Source organism: Conger conger, chromosome 16 (genome assembly GCF_963514075.1).
Source record: "Conger conger chromosome 16, fConCon1.1, whole genome shotgun sequence".
NCBI lineage: Eukaryota > Metazoa > Chordata > Actinopteri > Anguilliformes > Congridae > Conger > Conger conger.
In genome coordinates, this window is record NC_083775.1 from 13,673,735 (window position 1) to 13,695,769 (window position 22,035).

Sequence of the window (22,035 nt, forward strand, 5' to 3'; positions counted from 1 at the left end):
ACGCCTCGCGGTGATGTAATCGTTCAGAACGAGACATTTTGTTTAGACCGTGCTTTGAACCAGGCGGGACATTTCCCCGCTATCTGTAGACGGGACGTTGATCGTTTTATTAAGCGAGGGTAAGTACACTTATTTAAGAATAGTTGACTAAAAGAAAATAGATTAAAGAAACCCCAAGCAACAGTTTTGTACAAGGGGAACTGCTGTGATTTCTTTGTGAAATGGCGGAGGTAAAGAGGAAGTAGGCGAGTAGCTATACTGTACATCAGGTCTCTCAAACCGGTATCATAATAGGCTACTGGTTGTTTGTGCCTTTTCCAATGGTTTGTTATCCTACATAATTTGTTGTGTAAAAACACTTGGTGTTTTTGAAGACCCGTTTTCATCTGATGTAGCTTGCTGTTTTAAACTTTTCTGTATTGAGGTGTTACGTCCGTGGTAGTCATGCAGAGAACCAACAGCATCCTACGGAATACATATTTCAAAATATGCAGGCTTGTGCACGTAACAAAACGCACTGCTTAAGAGAAAACAGGAACACCTCAATTAACCGATTGTTGGTAGCCATATATATATTCTCGCTACATTGTAACGTTATTTGACAGCAATGCTCCCGTGTATGTGTTTATTCATTTTGGATTTTAAACCTGAACCAAACTGGGGCAGTTAACCAATGACATAGCTGTTGCTCTGTCCTGAATTGAGGAAGGCTCACTCCATCCTCACTGTTGAAAACTCGCTGAAAAGTCACTGCAGGGAAAGTAGGTCAGCATAACCTAGTCTTCACAGGGACAGGGAATGAACCCCGATAAAGAATACAAGAATATAGTGTCTGACACCAACAGTTTGGCGAGGCTTTCGGTCTGCAAATTGGTCTGCATTGAGGCTTGAATCACTGTTCGACAAACTGACATCCCGGCCCGGATGCTCGTTCACACAGATTCAGAAGTCAACAGGGGTGAAAGTCTCCGAACTCGCGTGCAGTAATCCGTTCATCCCCGGCATGTCTTTGAACATGGGCTCACTGGATCGCGAATTCAAAAAGCTTAGTCGGCTCATTAAGTCAATCTACCACCACTTCTCTTCAATACGTTCTCTGGTAAACTCGACGTGTCGGCCTATACATTATGCGTACGTGCACATTTCTGGTTGGGCTGTTTTTTGAAAACTTGTTCATTCTTGCATGAACCTTCAATAGCCTCCTGCATTACACACTGCGCCACGGTCATTTATTTTGAAAGATTGTAATATTTAGTATTTTTTTGCACTCCCTATTCTCAATGGACTGTGTATATTAAACAAATATGGGACACAGCCTAACAGCTCCAATTGCAATTGCAATTTCAACCAATTTCAACTGATTCAACCAAGAGCAAACCTAGGATGACAGTGGCATGGAAAAAACTCCCTGGCAGGTAATAGGAAGAAACCTCAAGGGGGAGCCTATCTCCCACTGACTGGCACCCATTAATTGAAAAAGGCATAATACACGTATAGCCTAATAAACAGGAAAACATCAATGACATTGACAATGACAATGTATAAGCCAGTACAGAGTGTGTAAAATGCCACTGTGGTGTATTAGAGATAAGTGAATGTGGTAACTGTGTTGTTATTGGCAGCAAGTAACATGTGAAAGGACTAATTACACCACAGTTTTAAATGGAACGGAAATCTCAGGGTTATTGCTGAGCCCACTCCACTAACCTGATATTCAAACGGCATTATGTTCCTCTCTCTTAAAAGGGGAATTTGAGTATGGGTAACAGAAGTTCACACTTTATGAACCACATTCTCACATACCTTATAAACCACAGCAGGCCTCATAGACTGAAATAGAAAACAAATACTCAAGACAATATTCTCTGCTTGATAATGAATCTGCATAAGTAGGCCTGGTTAAAAATTCAGAAGAACTGACACAATGGGCACAGATTAAACCTAGTCCTCAACTAAATGAAGTTTCAAGTGGAGATGCTCAATCTAAAATTCAAACCCAGAACTAAGCTTAATCTGTGTTTGTGAAACTGGCCCAGTAGGTCCTTCCCAAATGCATCATATCTAAAAAAGTTAACTTCCAGCACCTCAGGTTGTGACAGCTGCACAACCGTTTAAAAAAATGCTCCCTCTTCCTGTGTTCTTTCCTGAGTGCCAATTCTTTGTGAGTATGGCAGCCATTTTGATCTCTATCAAAACTGTGAGTAACTTCCTTGTTGTCAGGGCAAAAGAAAAAAAATCTGCAAAGAAAATGAACACAAAATGGTGACCTTGCTGCCAGTCAAGTGTAACGGACCATTGTCTATGTGCTTTTCAGTTCTTTGAGTGGTCTGGTAAGGGAAAAGATTGATCTGGTTTTGTTTGTCTGTAAGCATTTGCAGTCTTGCAGTCAAAACAGACAGGCATATACCTGATGAACCAGACATCAGGCATCTCCCAGTCACTTTGAAAGTCAGTCTGGTTACAGTATTTCAGACAAACTATTTGAGAACAGACCTTGAAAGAGAAGCACTTGTATGTAATTTGACCAGTCATAACTGACAGTTTTCTTTGAGAAATGAGGAAAAGCAGTCCTGGAAAAATGACTACTACAACTACTAATAATAATAATAACAGTAATCATTTATAGCACTTTTCTTCAAACAAAGTTTACAAAGTGCTTCACAAAAAGTAACTTAAGAAGAAATGTAAAAACATAGAAACAGACACACAATTTACACGCCTATAAGTACTAAAGAAAGGATTAAACAAATAGAAAATGAAAAACCTGAAGACAAATAAAATCACAAAAGGTTATTTGCAAAGCCAAATGTAATGATCCATACCATATTATTTGTTTATTTATTTTACCATTAGAGAATGCCTTTGTGATTTGAAAAGATTCAGGACATTGTGCTAGATCGGTCCTCTTAATTGGTCATGATGGTATGAGCTGTGGATCAGCACAGTGAGTTTTTGAGAGATCCTCAGGGCTATGGCAATTGTTCACTATTAAAAAAAGGAACTGCTGGAGATAGAAAGGAAAATGAAAGAAGAAAATGGAACAAAAAAAGGAACAAAAGAGAAGTCACATACATTTGCCAATTCCATCCAACTTTTAACAGACTATATAGACTATACAATTGAAAGTTCCTGTGGTGTTTAGTTTAACTCAATACATTTAATTGATATTGTGAAACTAGATTCACATTGGTGGTACAGAAATGAAGAAAGGACTGTATGCTATAGGATGCCATTGTGAGACGAGACTGGACCCACAATTGGTTCAAATCATTGCTGGATGCACATTTTCACAAGTACACAGTGTACGCTTTACGGTTGTAAAAACCGGGGTGAAGATTTATGGTTTCTAGGCTAAGTAGAACAATTACAGTTATTAACGTAATAGTAAGGTAGGTCCATGTGTGCAAACCTGGATCATGACTACAAAAAACTTGGCCCTGCATAAGCAATGAACATATACCAGTGTAAGATACAGCATTCGGACTAGTATAACCTATTTCAACTACTTAGACCTACCAATGTATAAATACATGACTTGAATAATAGCCATGAATAGGGTAATATAGTAATGTAAATGTCACTGTATCTCCATTGATTAATACAGCGTACATTTTGTTATTTTTGTACTTTGGGACTAGCTGCATAACAGACAGTGGATGAATCCCACTGGGATGAAAATGGCCACAGCCAAAAATACCCTCTATGTCCCTTTATGATACACACCAACACCAAATGAGGTCTGGAAGAGCATGACTTCAAAGGCGAACTTGCAGCCTCACAGCGTGAGTTGCGGCTGCACCGTTCTGTGCAGTGACGCATGTGTGAGCGTGTTAGCCGGCTTCCTTCCTGCATCATATTCTGTGTGTCCCCGAAGAGCATTCGTGTGCCTGCGTTTGAAAGATAGAGAGAGAAACACAGATAAAGCGAGAGAGAGAGAGAGAGAGAGAGAGCACCAGAGAGGTAGAGAGAGAGCGGGAGGGTGAGCGTGAGAGCGCGTTTACTTTCAGCAGGGAGGGGTATGCTGGGAAGCAGACAGCTTTCCTGTAAGTCACAGGCTCAGCAGGGCGGCTAATGAGAGGAGCCACTGCGCATGCTAGTTCTGCAGCACGGGAGAGAAGCACCAGCTTACAGCGTGTGTGCGTGTGTGTGTGTGTGTGTGTGTGAGAGAGAGAGAGAGAGAGAGAGAGAGAGAGAGAGAGGGTGAGAGAGAGAGGAAAAAGCACTTGAGTGCAAGAGGGGCGTAGACAGACAGTGTCAGCTCTCGCATCGGTGTCAAGCCTCCTGAGGATTAACTAGGACAGGGTCGACTGGCCGGAGAAGCTGAACTCAGTAAGTCCAGGTTTTCTGTCTCATGTCTGCTTTACAGATTAGTGTTTTGGTCTTTCTGCTTCTCAGAGGAAAGCCATATTGTTTTAGGAGAGGCAGTTTATGTTTGGCGAAGGAGGAAATTGAGTACCGCAAACAGCTTACAATGGTGAGAAGAACATTTAAGGTCAGTTAAATTAAGCATGAATTAACATTTTAGTACTAGGCTAAAATGTTAAGTCAATGAAGATCTCCATAGAAAAACATTTAGTCTTATTCCATGTCTGGGAAACTAGCCCAGAGAAGGGTGAGAGGAGATTAAGTGTTATGCTTAGTTACGTGGACTTCTATGCTCCTGAGAAAGGTTTACACATTTGAAAATGTAAAATAAAATAACTCTCTGGTCAAGGGAAAGGTGTTGAGTTTCCCAGTTTGGTTCAGGACGGTGGGAGGGTTACCTTCTTTTTTCATCTTCATACTGTATTAACTTTCCAGATGTAGTGGGAGCAAATACAAACACAATGTTATATTTCAATGTTATAAGTCCTGTACCAACTTGCCTATGCATACATAAGGTGCTGTGTGAGGCTAATCTGTCCCAAGGCACTGCAGCTATGTAAAACATAAGGAAATACACAACCTTTTTCATTTTTATTGCAGAATATCTGACATATTTAATATTTTAGGATAAAAGGCTAGTCATTTACGAGATATTAAGAAGGTGACACACAAAATATTAACATTTTTATTACAATAATTTCTTGCAAGTTTAATTGTTGGGGTCTATTTGTGGTTTTTAAACTTAACTTAAACTCTGCGGGATGCAATGTTAGGTTGCATTTTACTAATTAAAGATGTCATTTAAACTGTTTCAGTTAGATGAGAATTATGCTTGGGCCAGAGAATCCAATTTTGGCATTTATATAGTGCCTTTATCCTTTAGCCTTTATTCACTCATTCATCCACGCACTCACACACCAACGGCAATTGGTATCTTGCTCAGGGACACTTCGACACACCTGGCGCGGGATCGAACCGGCAACCCTCATACTACCAGACGACTGCTCTTACCTCCTGGGCCAATGCGTTTCAGATGCATGCATGTTCTACGTGCTCTCGTGTCCTTTGGTTAATTAGGAGCATCTTACAAGCTAAATTAACCCTTTAAGGTGTGAGATCACAAATAAGTGACATTACATTTCAGAAAACCTTTTACATTAACAAAAGGTTAATGTTTTGTAATGCAGTGTAGGAGGACTGTAATTTTGAGAGACTGAAGTCTGCCAAGATACTGTGGCATTTTCAGCCAGGCTGCTTCAATATAAGCTTAAATGTTAAAATTATAAAAATAAAAAAAGTTTCATAATTTATACTTTTGTATAAAAAAAACATGCCATCAAGACAGAAAAAAGACCAGTCCGTAAATCAAAGCTCTTATAATCTCTGTGATGTCAGCAACATTGGCACGAACAGCAAGATGGGATGGATCAATGACATGGTCTCTCCCGTGATTAAACTCAGATGAGCAAATAAAAGCTTAATCAAATAAACATGGGTCGCAACAAGGCCCTGCATCACTTCCTGTTCATGATCTCGGTTTGAAGTCCAATGACCCTGGGAGGAAGCACCGACTTTGACTGCCCTCAGCGAAGACCTGCTTTTCAGTGCTCAAACGGACATGAAACAGGACAAATAACAATCACGCAGTGTGCGTTGATGGCAAACGACACATAGTTGTGGACCTGAAAGCACTGACTTAGTATTTCTGTCTTATATTTAGACTTAAAATCTATTATTTCTATTATATTTTGAACCATCTTTCCAAATCTATAGTCACCCCCCTCAAAGACCCCCTTTTGAAAATCCATGCCCTACAGCGATCTGCACCTAAGCTAGAGAGACAAACAGGCAGTTATGACTGGTTGGTTAAGCAAATGGGGTGAACCAGTTGGGATGGATCTCAATCTTGGGTCAGTTCTACCGCTGAATTTGTGCAAATGACCATCTTACTAGGTAGATGCATAACACATTCAGTTTATATTCCTTACATGATTAAAATATATTTAAATATACAAGAAAATACGCTGTGATACTCTGACTAATATATGTGCATATATGGAGGTGCTCCAAATGTATTTTCAATTACATGGCAATATACTGTCTTTTTTCTTAATCCCTTATGGTAATGGCATATATGGGAATATACTGTAATTTAATATAATCTTTGGAAAATATAATGATAAACATACTGCACATTCTGGAATTACAATAAAACCATATGGATAGAAGATTTTAATCTGTTAAAGTTTTTCACAGATTTTGAATGAGAATATTTCTTCTTCAGAAAGATATGTCACAATTATTCACACTCCAAAATAATCTTTAAATAAAATTCAACAAAAACCATATCTGCATTAGCATGCGGCTTCAAAGTCTTGCTGAAATTGGTCATTGTGTTGCACATTGCCCATATATTGTGAAATATGTTTTAATATTAATAATATTTGTATTTAAATGTATTGCGATAGGTTTCATTTCTGTAAAGGATAATACATTAATTTGATTAGATTCAGATACATCCCACAGAAACTGAAACCGACAGCAATAATATACCAGGGGAGAAAGCTCATTTGAGGTTGACTTAGTTTGCTAGGCATTTTGTAGCTTATGTGCTAATATGCTAATAGCTACCTATTAGCTTCGCCGTCCACACTTAACGACCCTTCACTTCAAGTGACTAATGAACATTCTACAATGTGCCCTCAACAAGTCAAGTGTTACTGTTCTGAAAAAAGGGCTGTCAGTTAGGCCTGCAGGGTTCGGGTTTCTGTGCTATCTCTCTGTGATCTGAGGAGCTGCATGGGAGTGCCTGTTTCACGGCCACCTGTCCTACTGTTGTTCTACCAGATACTACAGCTTGTAAACAGCTTGTATTAAGGTCAGGGATTATTCTCTTCCTTCTATTCTGTGGGTGTTATCATTTTATTTGACTGTTTTTTACGGTCTTACTTTCGCAGTGTGCTTACTTGCTTTCCTTGGTTTATTATTTGTGTTTAGAATAGCTATTTCACACTATTTGTTTTGCTGTTCATCATTTACTTTTATGCTGCTGTATTGAAGTCCCTATTCTTTTATCTGTTCTGGAAAGCACTATAGCAATCATTTGCAGGAAATAGACGAATATGGCACTATTTATATATTACTACTACTACTACTAATAATAATAATAATTTTATTGCTATTATGCAACACTTTAATGTATTAGACAGCCAATGCTTCCAGTAGAACATGGACAGGTCTCTGCCCACTTCTGGTTGGCTTTTTTAAAACACCCTTTGATCTCTCTTCCTTACCTTCTTTTGTTTATTAACTTTTCAAATACCCCTGGAACATCCTACAGTAACCACCTATACGAAGCAGATTGCTGGCCTGATTATTTATGGCATTTCTTACCATTTTCCCCGCTGAACATACCTAATATGACACAGTGTCGGCAAAGCAGTCGTGAGAAAGTCAGAATATGAATGTATGCATTATGTTATCTGCAAATTACAAAACAAATAACTGTGCAGCCTCCCAATATTAGTCAGTGGCGGACCGGAAAGTGACGTACGCAAACTTTTGCGGCCATATCTGAGAGATCTGTGCTCTTCGGCATTTAATAAGAACTCACATACATTTAGTTCTTGCGGCAATTAAATCGGAAAATGGCTGAGATAAGAAACACTTCTTAATATAAACACAGTATTTAATTTAAAAAAAACAAAACAGAAGTATAATGATTTGACGGGCCTGTGGCTGCGTGTGGTGATGAACGTCAGGGAACCGCATGCAGCGAGGTGTTGAGCGACAGAGGGTTTACGCGGAAAGCCGGAGATGAAAGGTGGAGGTGAATTAAGGTGAACAGCGGCCGCGCTGATGCAATGTGCCGTAATGCCGCAGTGCTGCTCGGCTGCTAACCCACGCTCAGCTTTGTGCAGAAAACTAGTCAGTCTTAACAAGTATTTTACTCATATTTACATATATTCTATACTGTCGTATTTAATGTTTGACAAAAAAGGTTGGCAGTTAATTTGACTCATTTCAAGATTTGCCAATGGGGTAAGAAAAGTTCACGTGTTGAGCAAAAACCAACAAAAAACAAGGCAATATTTTCTACTTGACAGGAAAAAATAAGATTTTGAGTGTTATTATAAGTCTCATGAGACTTTTTTTACAGTGAAAAAAAACGTTAAGTAGGACTTCTTGCCATTTATTTAGCCTAATGCACCCAAGTACAGGATGGCTAAGAAAGTGCAAGATGCTGTGTGCGATATCAGTGCATTTTCTGATTTATCATCTCCTGTCAGTTTGAGGGAATGACACCTCAATTCAAAAGTCATTGAATTGGTGGAATACACTGCAAAAACAGTTTTACTCTTGTAATGCTGGAGCCATCTGGGACTGGGGCCTGAGATCTGTGGCTTGTGTGTAAAAGTTCTGACGCTGTTAAGACGCTGCCAAAATTTTTTTTTTTAAACTAGCATTTTAGTTTTAGTTTTAATAAGACTTAAGATCTTAGTTTTTTTCTCTCAAGTGTGAAAAATATTGTAAAATCTGGTTTTAAGTTACTGTTTGCTTGACAAGTGAAACTTGAAATGAGTACATAAAATGTAAGACTAAAATACTGTTGAGATCAACTGTATTTTGTGAGCTTTTTACCAGGGAGACCGGAGGCATAGGATGTGACTTTCCAATCAACAGTTTTTCCACAGCTGGCCTTTCCCATTACAGCCTATCCCTCCCCCATCTGTCTTTAATAAGTGGTCCTCTTCTCTGTAACTGGACAATTTGTAAGTGACACCCTCTGTAAGTGATCAGTACTGTACGGCTGGCGGAAGACAGCTTCTGCTGCCTCTGCCTCAGGCGTGAGACGCTGTGGTCATGTTTCTCTTCGCTATGCGTCCGTCCACGGATCGCCATCCGTTAAACGTCTCAGCCCTCAACACTCCAAAAAAATAAAACAAGTATTTTAGAACTTATACTGAGACTTACAATCTTATTTACTTAACTTTTTTGCGAAATATTGCCAGTGAGATAGTGTGACGAATGCCAATGGGATAAGAACATTTCACTTGTCAAGGAAACGGTACCTTAAAATAAGGTACGGTACCTTAAAACAAGGTAATATTCTCTAAATTGAGAGACAAAATTAGATCTTAAATCTCATTTGGAGATGTATTCAAGGGAACATTTTTTTTTGTTTTTAGTTTTTTAGAAAATCTTTTCCTCATAAAATGGGGCTCACCAATTAAACCCGAAAATAAAATTTTCTGATAGGGACAGGTCTTGCGAAAGAAAATGGGTTAGCCATTATCTAGATCAGGGATGGGCAAGGCAAGCCATATCCGTTTCTGGGTTTCAGAGCAACTTTTACATTAAAATTTACATCTGTCATTTATAGCCATATTCCGCAATATATATATATATATATGTCAGCAACTGATAAATGTTCTTGTCTTGTAGCATTTTATTGGGATCTAATTTACGAGTGAATCAGTAGCTGATTGAGCCAGGGTAACTGGTGGCAACATACACACCGGCCCTCCAGGACTGGAGTTAGTCCTGCATACACACCGGCCCTCCAGGACTGGAGTTAGTCCTGCATACACACCAGCCCTCCAGGACTGGAGTTAGTCCTGCATACACACCGGCCCTCCAGGACTGGAGTTAGTCCTGCATACACACCAACCCTCCAGGACTGGAGTTAGTCCTGCATACACACCAGCCCTCCAGGACTGGAGTTAGTCCTGCATACACACCAGCCCTCCAGGACTGGAGTTAGTCCTGCATACACACCAGCCCTCCAGGACTGGAGTTAAGTCCTGCATCCACACCAGCCCTCAAGGACTGGAGTTAGTCCTGCATACACACCGGCCCTCCAGGACTGCAGTTAGTCCTGCATACACACCAACCCTCCAGGACTGGAGTTAGTCCTGCATACACACCAGCCCTCCAGGACTGGAGTTAGTCCTGCATACACACCAGCCCTCCAGAACTGGAGATAGTCCTGCATACACACCAGCCCTCCACAGCTCCATTTTGTATCTGTGCGTCCCGGACTTTTTCTTTTTAAAAGACATTACATTACATTATTGGCATTTGGCAGACGTTCTTATCCAGAGCGACATACAGTTGATTAGGCTAAGACTAAGCAGGAGACAATCCTCCCCTGGAGCAATGCAGGGTTAAGGGCCTTGTTCAATGCTGTGCGGATCTTATCGTGGCTACACCGGGATTAGAACCACCGACCTTGCGTGTCCCAGTCATTTACCTTAACCACTACGCTACAGGCCGCCCTACCGACATGGCAATAAGTGGGTGTTGGGGTGATCGTGGTTTAGATTAGAGGGGGGGGGGGGGGGGGTGTGGTCACATAAAAATGAGAAATGTTTAGTATCCATTCTGACATCTGATTCCCAGCAGGTGCTATAACACTGTTTTCATAGGCAGGAGGCCTTACTGTTCTTAATTACCACCGTGAAGCTAAGCGGGGCAAAACGTTCCGCTTTACCTTTGAAACGGCAGGTGTCTGCTTCCGCACTGGTCAAGGGGCAGGTGAGCATGGCTGTTACGAGCAGGTGTTCCTTTATGGGCAACGCTCAACTGTCAAGTCCAGTGTCACAAAGAATCAAACAAACAAAATTGAAATTATATCCTATTGTAATACACACCTCCAGCCAAGGGCACCGAGCAAGCAGTGTTTTGACACAGATCCATAGTTTTTCCATAAACAGCGGCCCTGCTCCCCACAAACCGAAAAAGACACGCACACAGCTGTCAATGTGAATCTGGTCAGTCGAATTTCATTCACTTACTTCCGTTCCTGCTTGACTGTAGATCAGGGAGAAGCAACTCATGGTCCTCAAGGGCCAAGACCTGCTGGGGTTCCACCCTCCCTCAACTGGGAGTCAGGTGTGAAGGCAGTTTGGCCAATCAGTAGCACTACTTGTTCAGTTAATTGCCTGGGAGAAAAGAAAACCAGGGCTGGATTTGGATTTGAGGGCCAGAGGTGATAATGATGCTGAAGTAGATAGTATGTGGATGGGATGTCATGAAACTGCACTTTCTGGGATGTAAAAAAAAAAAATTGCTCAGAATAGCAGGGCAGTGATGATGAGGAGGGCTGAGGGTTTATTTTCAGGTTCGAGCTTCTCCATCGGGCCGGTTCTGCAGCCGGACCGATGCTCATGGCCCCATCCTCACCTCAACCCCGCCAAGGCGTCTTGCTACGGAGTAAAACACCGTAGAAATAAAATTAAACAGGATTGAAGCGTGTAAACTGACCCCCACCCTGTCTCTGTCCAGGGGGTCCCCAGGCGGCGTGATGGCCGTGCGAAGCAGAAGGCTGAACTCCACCACTCCGTGGGGCTGCATGGAGGTGAAAGGGCACAAGGGACAGAAGGAGCATGTGGAGGGGCAGTTCCGCCTGGTGGGGCAGACGGGCAGTACAGAGAGGAGCGGGGAGGAGGACCCCCCACCCTGCGAGATCCTGCCCCTGCTGAGGAAGGTTCTGGATGTGGGGACGGCAGGGGACATGACAGCCGGCCCCCAGGGCACTGAAAAGCTCAGCCCCTTCGTCGCCCAGGCCGTGTGTGAGTGACCGCGGAGAAACCGCTCATTAAATACTTTATTAAATGCATCTTCCAAACACTTCCAACACATAAGGCCAAATAAAACAATTTCTGTCATTTTGGCTCTGTACTCCAGCATATTGGATTTTAAATAAGCAATAGGTTTACCAAAATAAATTGTTGCTAATGCTAATGCTACGTCTGCGTTTCCTAGGTGACGAACAGCAAGAGTTCAGCCCCTCCTGTTCAGAGCGCGGCTACATCGGCTCCCCCAACTGCCTCGTACCCAGGTTCGTCAGTCCGCTTCTGTTCAGTCATCTCCTCTCCTCGCTCGCTCTGTTTGTTTATCGTGACTCCCATACTGCTTCAAAGTCTTATAACTCAACTTATAACTATCAAGATCAACACTTTTTTTGACAAAGGTACTTAAAAACTTCACGGCTTGGTTTTTTTTTATAAGCCGCATCCTTAGAAGATTACAAAATTATCATTCACACAAATTAAAAGGGTACAGCTTTGGATGAAAGGGATAGTCCACTCCACCAAATTGGAGAATCTCCATTCAACATGGAATTCAGTCAAGGAATAGGCTTCAGTTGTGTCTGTGAAACTGATCCAAAGGTTTGAAGGCTGAGGTTTAAACTCCAGCGAAGCATGCAAAGTCATGAAATTGACCCCCAATGAAAATAGGCACTATCCAAGCATCCGTTCTTTCTGCAGGGTCTCCACAGAGAACAACGTAGCCTATGGGGCGGCTTGCAAGGAGAGCCCCTCTAGCCCCTCTAGGAGCCACAGGAGGAGAGAGCAGCGGAGAAGACAGAGGGAGAGACAGGGAGGAGGAGAGGCAGCTCCCTCTAGAGTTCCAGAGCAGGAGAGCAACAGCTTTCCCACGCAGGTACGCCAGTTGCGCTCACACCTCCAGCACACTGTAGACCAGGAAGGCCCAGCCTTATCTGAGAAAGGGCCAGTCTGGGAGCAGGTTCTTGTTTTAGGCGGATTCTACTGATCAGGGTCTTGATTGAAGCTGAATCACGTATTGTAGTGCCGGCTAATACAAAAAAACCTGCACCCACATTGGCCCTTCTCAGATAAGACTGGACGTCCCCTGCTGCAGACCCTCCTAACATTCAGCACTCCTGCCACCTGTGCACATGCTCTCCTGGAAGGTGATGAAATTTCAGCTCAGGTGCCCGTTTCTTCCCCGTTGCTCACCTGCTGCTATTCTGTCCTCCCACCAGGATGTGGCAGCAGAGTCCACCAGCAGATGCAGCAGCTACAGCAGCCCCCAGAGCCTGGGGGTGCAGGAAACCGAGGGGCCCAGATTCGCAGAGAGAGAGTCACCCTTGCCCTCCTACACACAGCACCAGCACCACAGCCAGGCCCTGCCCCGCGCCCCCCAGCCGTGGTTCTCCTCCGTCAACATCCTCAAAATATCCCTGTGCAGCCAGGACAGCGCCTCGCAGCCCCGCCTCAGCGGCCAGGACAACTGGAGTCTTGCCCGGTTCGGCCTCCGGGGGAACGTGTGCCAGGAGGACCAGGTCTTCGCCGCACCGTTCTTTAAGGAGGTGGCGAGGGAGGCGGGGGCGGAGGACGAGGGGCAGCAGGGAGACTCCGACACCAATGAGGGGCTCCTCTTTCACCCAGAGGAGGTGAGCAACGGACAGACCAAATCAAATCAGTTCTGCTCGTGTCACACATTTTTCAAGATACTGTCACAAAAACCCTTTACAGAGTAGCATACAAATGATAAAAAAACCAATCCCTCAAATAGAAAGCACAAGGTAAAACATTTTCTAGCAAACCGCCAATCCTTTTTTTTTTTTAATTTTTGTTACTCATTTGTTTCATTCTCATCTTTCCTTTTTTTGCCTGATTTATTATTTATGAGTGAGATAGTGTTGTCTATCCCAGGTCCTCACCAGTTAAGAGCCAAAATGGCCGCTGCTTAACATGTACAATATACGTAATTGTATCCCCCCCAGTACAATTAACCATATTGAATGCAACTGTGCAGCAGTCATTTGGCACGGTTGCATTAATCACTTTATAATTCCTGGTTTACTTTCTCTGCACGCACTGCACCACTCACTATCTCTTATTTTGTACATATCTACAGTGCAGAAAACAGAAAGTGCTTTGAGCTCTGTTCAGTATGATATGCATCTTTTGATGGTTTGTTCTCTGTTTTGAAGCCAAGGCAAATTTCCAAGTTTATGGTTATGCAATGTACGATCGGCTGATGGATATCGCTACGTCGACACCAGCGTTCCATTATCGCTCAACTTTCATTTTTAAAGCTGCGTCATAAAAAAAACGAAACAATAACAACGCATTGCCGAAATGGAGTCATTTGTGAGCTCAAGACATGGAAGGTAGTTAATGACACCTGGCGAAAGATAATTACGGGAGATGAGAACATCATGTGATAATGTTGCCCGTGACAACTGAGCCAGCCATCTGGTCGAAGTACAATACAATTGAAGTCTGGGCCCAATGGTGATAGGGGTGATAGGAGGGAAGATGTTGCTCTGGTATAAACCCAGTCGTTGCAACCGAACATCAAATGTGATAATCACCAGTAGCAATACAACGCCTAACTATCAACTGGCCTTATGTCTTTTGTACTTTCTGTCCTTGCTGGTTTTTATATTCCCGTTGTGAATCTCGCCCCTTTTAGAAACTCCAGGCAAATCAATATGAGTACAAGGAGGGGCGGGACTACTCCCTTCTCCAGCACATTCGGAATGGATCGTACGGGGATGTGTACAGCGTTCGGGACAACAGGACAGGCTTCAGATGTGCTGCCAAAAGGGTAACAGGCAATTTCACTCGCAGAAATGAACTTCAAACATTTTCTAGTTTTCGAGAATTTTTTTTTTTTTTTTAAGCCTCATTACAAGACTAAAACACTTGTTAAGACAAATGTTATAGCTGTGCATGTGATGTAAAGCAAGTGTTTCCATGGCGTTCTGCCTGCTTGACCAATCGTCTCACCCGTGCCTGGCCGCAGATACCCCTGAAGCAGTTCAACAGCGAGGAGGTGGGCTCGTGGAGCGCCCAGAACTCCCGCCGTGTTGTGGAGCTCTACGGAGCGGTACGCCAGGGCCCTTGGGTCACTCTGTTTATGCCCCTCAAGTCAGGTGAGATCTCAAATCGAAATCACGTCACATCAATACTATGCGTTTCACACTTTTCACAGAGAACTGTCACACAGCCACTTTACAGAGTAGCAGAAGGGCAAAAAACCTGAACCCAATAAAAGCAAGCAAGCAAGGTAAAAAAAAGAAAAAAATCTGGTGTGCTGATTAAGCCAGTACTTCTGTACAGTATTGAGAAATATATATATATATTTTTTAAAAATTATTTGTGATTGCTGGCATTTTGTTAGTGATATGATCCCACGCCCCCTTCCTTGTCCCTCTTGCTTGGGATCAACCAGCAACCCTGAAAGAATTTGGGAGGCTATTCAAGGGCCAGCAACTCGCCCACAATTTCTTTTGTATCAAAGGATGACCTCATCTGCTGATGCAACTTCCTGGCTTTCAAGGAACAGTAGTGCCAGAGGTTCTACGGACCAGCCAGATGGGTGACCCTATTCTCAACATTGAAACCTCATGACTTGTTGCATCTTATGAATATTCAAGAGGGGACGTGGCCATGCCGGGGAGTCGTTATCTCCCTGGGCATGCCTCTTCACGAATACTCAAATTACACGCAGTAACTCAACAAATATAACGCAGACATGGTCAAGATGTTGGGTTGTTGTTCAGACCAAGCATCAGAATGGGGAAGAAATGTATACACTTAGTGTATGCGACTCCACAAATATTCAGAAACTTGAGTATAGCCATCACCTAAAGCAGTGGTTCCCAGTGTTTCCTTTCCCTTTCAACCCTCACCGCTGATGCTGTGATCATACGGTCCGTGGGCCTCACCTTGCGTCCCCGTCCGCTCCAGGTTCGGTGGGGCAGCTCGTAAGGCAGCGAGGGCGCCTGCCGGAGGACCTCGCCCTGCACTACGCGCTCCAGGTGTCACGGGCCATGGAGGACGTGCATAGGATAGGGGTCCTGCACTTGGACATAAAAGGTAAAAAAGGCTCCGGGTCTGCTATTGGCAGATTCAAGCAACCGACCACTGTACCATGTCCCTACACTAACCGTTTAAACTTTACTTATCAAACTGCTGTAATGTACACTGCAAAAACTCAGGTTTTCCATTTGTATATTTTGACTTAAAATCTTATTTCTATGACTTTTTTTGCCAAATATGACAAAAGAGGCAAGGCAGTTTGTCTCATTTCAAGATTTGCCAATAGTTAAATAAAATTTCACTTGTCAAGCAAACAGTACCTGAACAAGCTAATAGACTATTTTAGACTTTTAGACTTGTTAAGACAGACTTGCAGTGTATACACAGCTACACAAAGAGGCGTATGAGCAGTTGAAACACAAATGACTATCGACTCAGTATGAATAGGTCTTACACATATGCCAAGTCCAAAGAGCAAACAATGGTATAAATTGTGGGTTAAAACTGCATTTCACACAAATGCTGTAACGGAAATGCATTGCAATCAGCAACTATATCTTACAAATAAATAGTCTTTCTACAATTAAATAATTAGATTGTAGTGTTTGCATAGGAGAAACACAAAGAAACCTAATTTCTTCTTTTTTGATTATTAACAATTATTACATGTGAACATTACAAATTTGCTCATCCGTCTCATATCTCCTGGACTCCTAAGACCAAGGAACTAATTCACAGAAGGCAGAGCTGGGAATTTCCCGCATCTTAACTCGTGACAAGAAAGAGGAAAAAAAAAAGGCTTCGGAAATGTGCACACACTCAAAGCTTTACACAGGAGTGCCACCTGGTGTCTTAAACTCATATGACACATTTAGAGCGATGCACTACGTAGCCTGTTGCAATCATCTGCAGTTCAGAGGCCTGTATCACAAAGCAGCTGGATAACTGTACTGAGTAAAGGAACAATGACTGAGGTAAAGAGTGCTGTTCTGGGTTTTACGTAGTGCAGTCATCCAGCTGAGTCACTCTGTAATCCTGCCTTGTGAACACCCCCCTGGTCCATGTATTATATTATATTATTGGCATTTGGCAGACGCTCTTATCCAGAGCAACATACAGTTGATTAGACTAAGCAGGAGACAATCCTCCCCTGGAGCAATGCAGAGTTAAGGGCCTTGCTCAAGGGCCCAACGGCTGTGCGGATCTTATTGTGGCTACACCGGGATTAGAACCACCGACCTTGCGTGCCCCAGTCATTTACCTTAACCACTACTCTACAGGCCGCCCTATGTACACCAATCTGCATACAGTAGAGTTGAATAAGATTCTATAGGATGCTTACATTCTTGTGAAGTGTAGAGTTATGATTGTGGCATGTACACATACACAAAACATTGTGTATCAAGTCAACACAGTTTACAAAATATATTGCAACGTTTCTTCTTGCAGCGGACAATATATTACTGTCTGAAGATGGGAAGGAAACTTTTCTGTCTGACTTCGGGCACTCAGAGAGACTGAACCAAAATGGATGGAGCACAAAAGCCAATTCAGGTACTGCAGAACCACAGAAATCTTTGCGAGTCTTAAAGCCTTGTGCAGAAGACGTTAGGAGTTTGTGTTTAAAAAACACAAGACATTCTCCCCAGGTTGATTATTGAACTGTAAAGTAACTGTCGAGGCACCTTTCCCAAGTGCTTGACTTGCTGTGTGTGTGTGTGCTACAGGCGGACCGTTCCCAGGCACAGAGACCCACATGGCCCCTGAGGTGGTAAAAGGGGAGCCCCGTGGCACCAAAGCAGATGTGTGGAGCTTCTGCTGCATGTTACTGCACATGCTCAATGGCTGCCACCCATGGGCCCGCTACTACTCAAGCCCACTGTGCCTCAAGGTGATGTGCATTTGCATGATGGGAAATGTAGTTTTAAGCTGGTTATGGTTCTAGGCTTACATTTTCCATTTCATTGATTGAGCCATTTAGGGCTTTTAGTGTTTGCTTAACAATAAACAGCTGTCATTTTGGTTTCATGTATTGATTTTTTTTTTTTGTTGTATTTTACAGATTGCAAATGAGGATCCACCCCTTAGGGAAATCCCATCCAATTGTAACCCTTTCACTGCTGATGTCATCAAAGCGGGCCTTCAGAAAGATCCAATCAAAAGAGCTTCAGCCACAGAGATGAAGGAGAAGAGTGCTAGAGCACTGATGGAAGGTGAGAGTTGTAGCCCAACAGGAACACTGCAAAATAAGTCTGTCTTAAGCATTTTAGTCTTGTAATGTAATTTAGTTTAGTCTTAAAATCTTATTTTTTGCTCGCAAATAGAAAATATTAGCTTATTTTATGATACCCTTTGCTTGACAAGTGAAATGTTCATACCACACTGGCAAATCTTTAAATGAGTCAAACTGTCTCACCTCACTGGCAATATTTGATTTAGCAAAAGGTAAAATAAATAATATTTTTAGTTTTTGCAGTGTCGCAACCTTAATTTGGTCAATTCCTTAATATCCCCTCTAGTTTTGTGAAATTACTGTTATCATGTGACTTTGCCATTTGTGTTTCTGTGTGAACCTGAAGTGGGAGGGCTCACCAGTCCAGTGCAGGGCGCCTATCAGGAGCCAGCAAAGGCGGAGCCAGCAAACGCAGAGCCAATGGAAACCCCCCACATGTGCTCTGGGCCCCTCCCTTCTCCCCTGGCCCCTCCCATAAAAGGAAACTTGGAGCTGGGGCGGCAGTGTGGGACCTCCTGGAGGGGGTGCTCCAAGGACAGAGACCAGGCTGTGCAAGAGGAGGGCAGGGACACCGAATGGTTCTCATCCTCTTCCAGGCCACGCCCCCAGCTCCACCCATACAGCTCCAGACAGCCGAAAGGGGAAGAGCCAGACATCTCACTTTTAGCCTGGGAGCTGGAGAAAGGTAAAATGGCTGCACACACAAGAGGGCCTTATTCACCGCATCATCACTAAAACACTTAAGTCAGTTCAGTGGAGTGTAGAGGGCTTTCTTCCTGAGAGTGTGTGCACGAGGGCTGGGTTCGGTTCCACTTTAAGGGAAGGGAACTTCAGGTGAGGGCAAGGGAAGGAAAGGTCAGGAAGATAGCATTTATAATTTGGATTCAAACCCAGTCCAGTACTGGACTGTTCTCATGTAGAGGCTGCAGTACAAGAAAAGACATGGGACTAATATGGGCTTATGTCTCTCCCTCTCCCTCTCCCAACCCCTCCCTGTCTCTCTCCCTCCCTCTCTCTCTCTCTCTCCCTCCCTCCCTCCCTCCCACTCACTCACTCACTCCCTCCCTCCCTCCATCTCCCTCTCTCTCTTCCTCCCTGTCCTCTCCCTCTCTCTCCCTCCCTCCCTCTCCCTTTATCCCTCTCCCTCCCTCTCCCTCCCTCTCTCTCTCTCTCCCTCTCTCTGCAGAGTTCTGCCTGAGCAGTCTCAGCCAGCCCTACTCCCTGGAGCTCCAGGAGCAGCTGCTGTCCAGTCTGAGCAGCGACTACCACCTGCAGAGGGAGCCTCAGGACAAAGTGCGTAACACAGTGTCGTTTACATACCGGTACCAGGGGTTCCACTCCCGGGCCTCTCAAAGCTCAGTCTGGCCGGCTCTCATGGAGCGGCATAATTGGCTCGCTGCTCCGAGGGAGGGACTCTGCAGGGACTCGTAGGGATCGCCGCCTGCATGCACCGCGGTGCGCCTCGGAATCACGGTCGCAGGCTGTGAGACGAGACGGCTTGAAGAAGGCATGTTGTTCTCCCTCCGGGCCGCCGAAGGGATGGGGCCATAAGCGGCGTATCCCCAGCTAACACTAATTGGATTAGATAGGGTACAATTGCCTACCAAATTGGGAGAAAAGTGGAAAAAATGGAAAAAAGGCTCTGAACCGCCTTTTCAGCACCCTGTTAGCCATGCCATGCAGGAACGCAGGCAGGTGTAGGTGGCCAGTGCCCAGGCACAGTGGCTTCGGGTAGTCTGCGTGACGGCATGGAACGAAAACAGCAGGCGGCACATTGGTGCAGTGGCTAGCACCATCTCCTCACAACTGTCCAGCCTAATCAGAAATAAGTGGCATTGGATAAAAGTGTCAGATAAATAACTATAATGTAATGTAATGTAATGCTGAGCATGTGTAAATGAGCTGCTCAACCTACCCTGTATAAATAAAGGTTACATTTCAAGGTGAAGTGACCTCTCTCTCTCTCTCCTGCCTGCTGACAGGACTCGGTGCACTGGTCTGTGGGCCAGAGGACGCTCAGCTCGGGGGTCTTCTCCGGCAGCAGCCAGGAGCACAGTTTTGGGGTGGACTGGCCAGGCTCCGCCCACTTCCCCTCGCCGCGCTCCTTCGAAGGTGAGGCGTGCGCCACGCCCACGAGGCCGTCCGTGGCCAAGAACTGCCAAAGTATATTTTGAGACAGCAGAGGGTAACTGAAAACAAACAAATATTTCCTAAAAAGATCTTAAGTCTTATTACAAGACTAAAACACGACTTACAAGACTTTTCCACACAAGCCACAGTCTTGATGGCCCCATCCGTGGCTTTAGTGCTGCAACAGCCAGCAAACACTGCGGTCCTCCTGGCCTACGTACTGTAGCTTTAGGTGTAGGTGCGTAAGTGGCTAATGTGAACTTAATCTGAAACGAGGTTTGTCATTTTGGCCCAGGTGTGGACGTGTGTATACAAGACTTTAACGGGCAGTGCCTGCGAATTCGGGAAAGCCCTGGGGTCACGGTGGGGTACATCGCCACGGGGATCAGCGATCAGGTGAGAGTTTGAGGGTTTTGACCTCATGCATTTGCAATTTGGGGGTTGGGGTTTGTTGTACTTCAACGTACTTATTGACTGAGCATGCCTTTTTTGGTAAATGGTAAATGGTTGGCATTTATATAGCGCCTTTATCCAAAGCGCTGTACAATTGATACTTTTCATTCAACCATTCATACACCGACGGCGATTGGCTGCCATGCAAGGCCCCGACCAGCTCGTCAGGAGCATTTGGGGGTTAGGTGTCTTGCTCAGGGACACTTCGACACAGGCGGGGGATCGAACCGGCAACCCTCCGACTGCCAGATGACTGCTCTTACTGCCTGAGCCATGTCACCCCCACATGTGTTTTTCAGCAATGCCCTGTTAACAACACCCCCAACCTGCATGTCTTATCATTTAAAATGTTCATACATCCATTTTACTTCTTCAGTCATCTTATTGTTTCTGTTGCTCCACATTGAAAATGCACTAATGAAGCCAATGGAAATGAACGGGGTGATCTCACCGCTCCATACGCAGATTTCCGAGCGGGCCTTTTGCCTGGAGACACAGGACGGCCGGCCGGTGTGTCCCCAGGAGAAGGTGCTGGATTCGGGGCTCTGGCTACGGTGCACCTCCACCCCCGACTGCTGCCCCTCCTGGAGGTGGAGGGTCAGGCAGGGAGTGCTGGAAATGAGGGAGTGACCAACCCGTGTGTCCGTCCTTCTGACCGGCTCCTCAAACCCACCCACCCCACCCCACCCCAACAAGAGGGACCCATCCACCTCCTGCTTTTTACATTCCTCCCACTCTTCTGTTTCAGCTCATATTTACAGTATACATTACATTATTGCCATTTGAGAGAGAGAACTGCTAAAAACAAAAAAAGTACTTTTTTTAAATATTAGACTTTATTACTATATTTACACTTTAAATCTTATTTCTATGCATTTCTTTTTTTGAAAAAGCGACAAACATATTGCCAATGAGATGAGTTTTAGGAGTGGGAATAAATGGGGGAAATGGGGATTTTTATTAATTTTTATTTTGTATTTATTTTTTACCGCCACATGAAATTGCATGAACTATGTATGAACCGCTTACCTAGCCAAACAATGCTTACCTAGCCAAATAAAACATCCTAATACACAAGCAAATATCACAGGTAAAGACAACAATGAAGGTTTACAGGGAGGTAGGGAGGGACAGGGAAAGGTGCATCTTGTACTGTATGTGTTCAAATAAAAATATCATTGAAAGTGTCTTGTGTGTTTATTGCAGTTACTGCAGCTGGCAATTTTCTCCCGTTTTCAACTCCTCTTCTTAAAGGCATGGACTTGATTTTGC

At 43.9% G+C, this 22,035-nt stretch overlaps 1 protein-coding gene across 1 annotated transcript; it reads left to right on the forward strand.

Annotated features, from left to right (window-relative positions):
• Positions 1–21,950, forward strand: LOC133114215 (mitogen-activated protein kinase kinase kinase 14-like). Its single transcript, XM_061223385.1, has 16 exons — positions 1–119; positions 11,653–11,939; positions 12,133–12,208; positions 12,639–12,813; positions 13,157–13,567; positions 14,596–14,730; positions 14,929–15,058; positions 15,876–16,004; positions 17,397–17,501; positions 17,675–17,838; positions 18,010–18,160; positions 18,527–18,865; positions 19,367–19,473; positions 20,163–20,292; positions 20,606–20,706; positions 21,229–21,950. Exons 2-16 carry the CDS (start codon positions 11,672–11,674, stop codon positions 21,391–21,393), a joined length of 2,586 nt encoding a protein of 861 aa, XP_061079369.1. The 5' UTR covers positions 1–119; positions 11,653–11,671; the 3' UTR covers positions 21,394–21,950.
• The last annotated feature ends 85 nt before the right edge of the window (positions 21,951–22,035 follow it).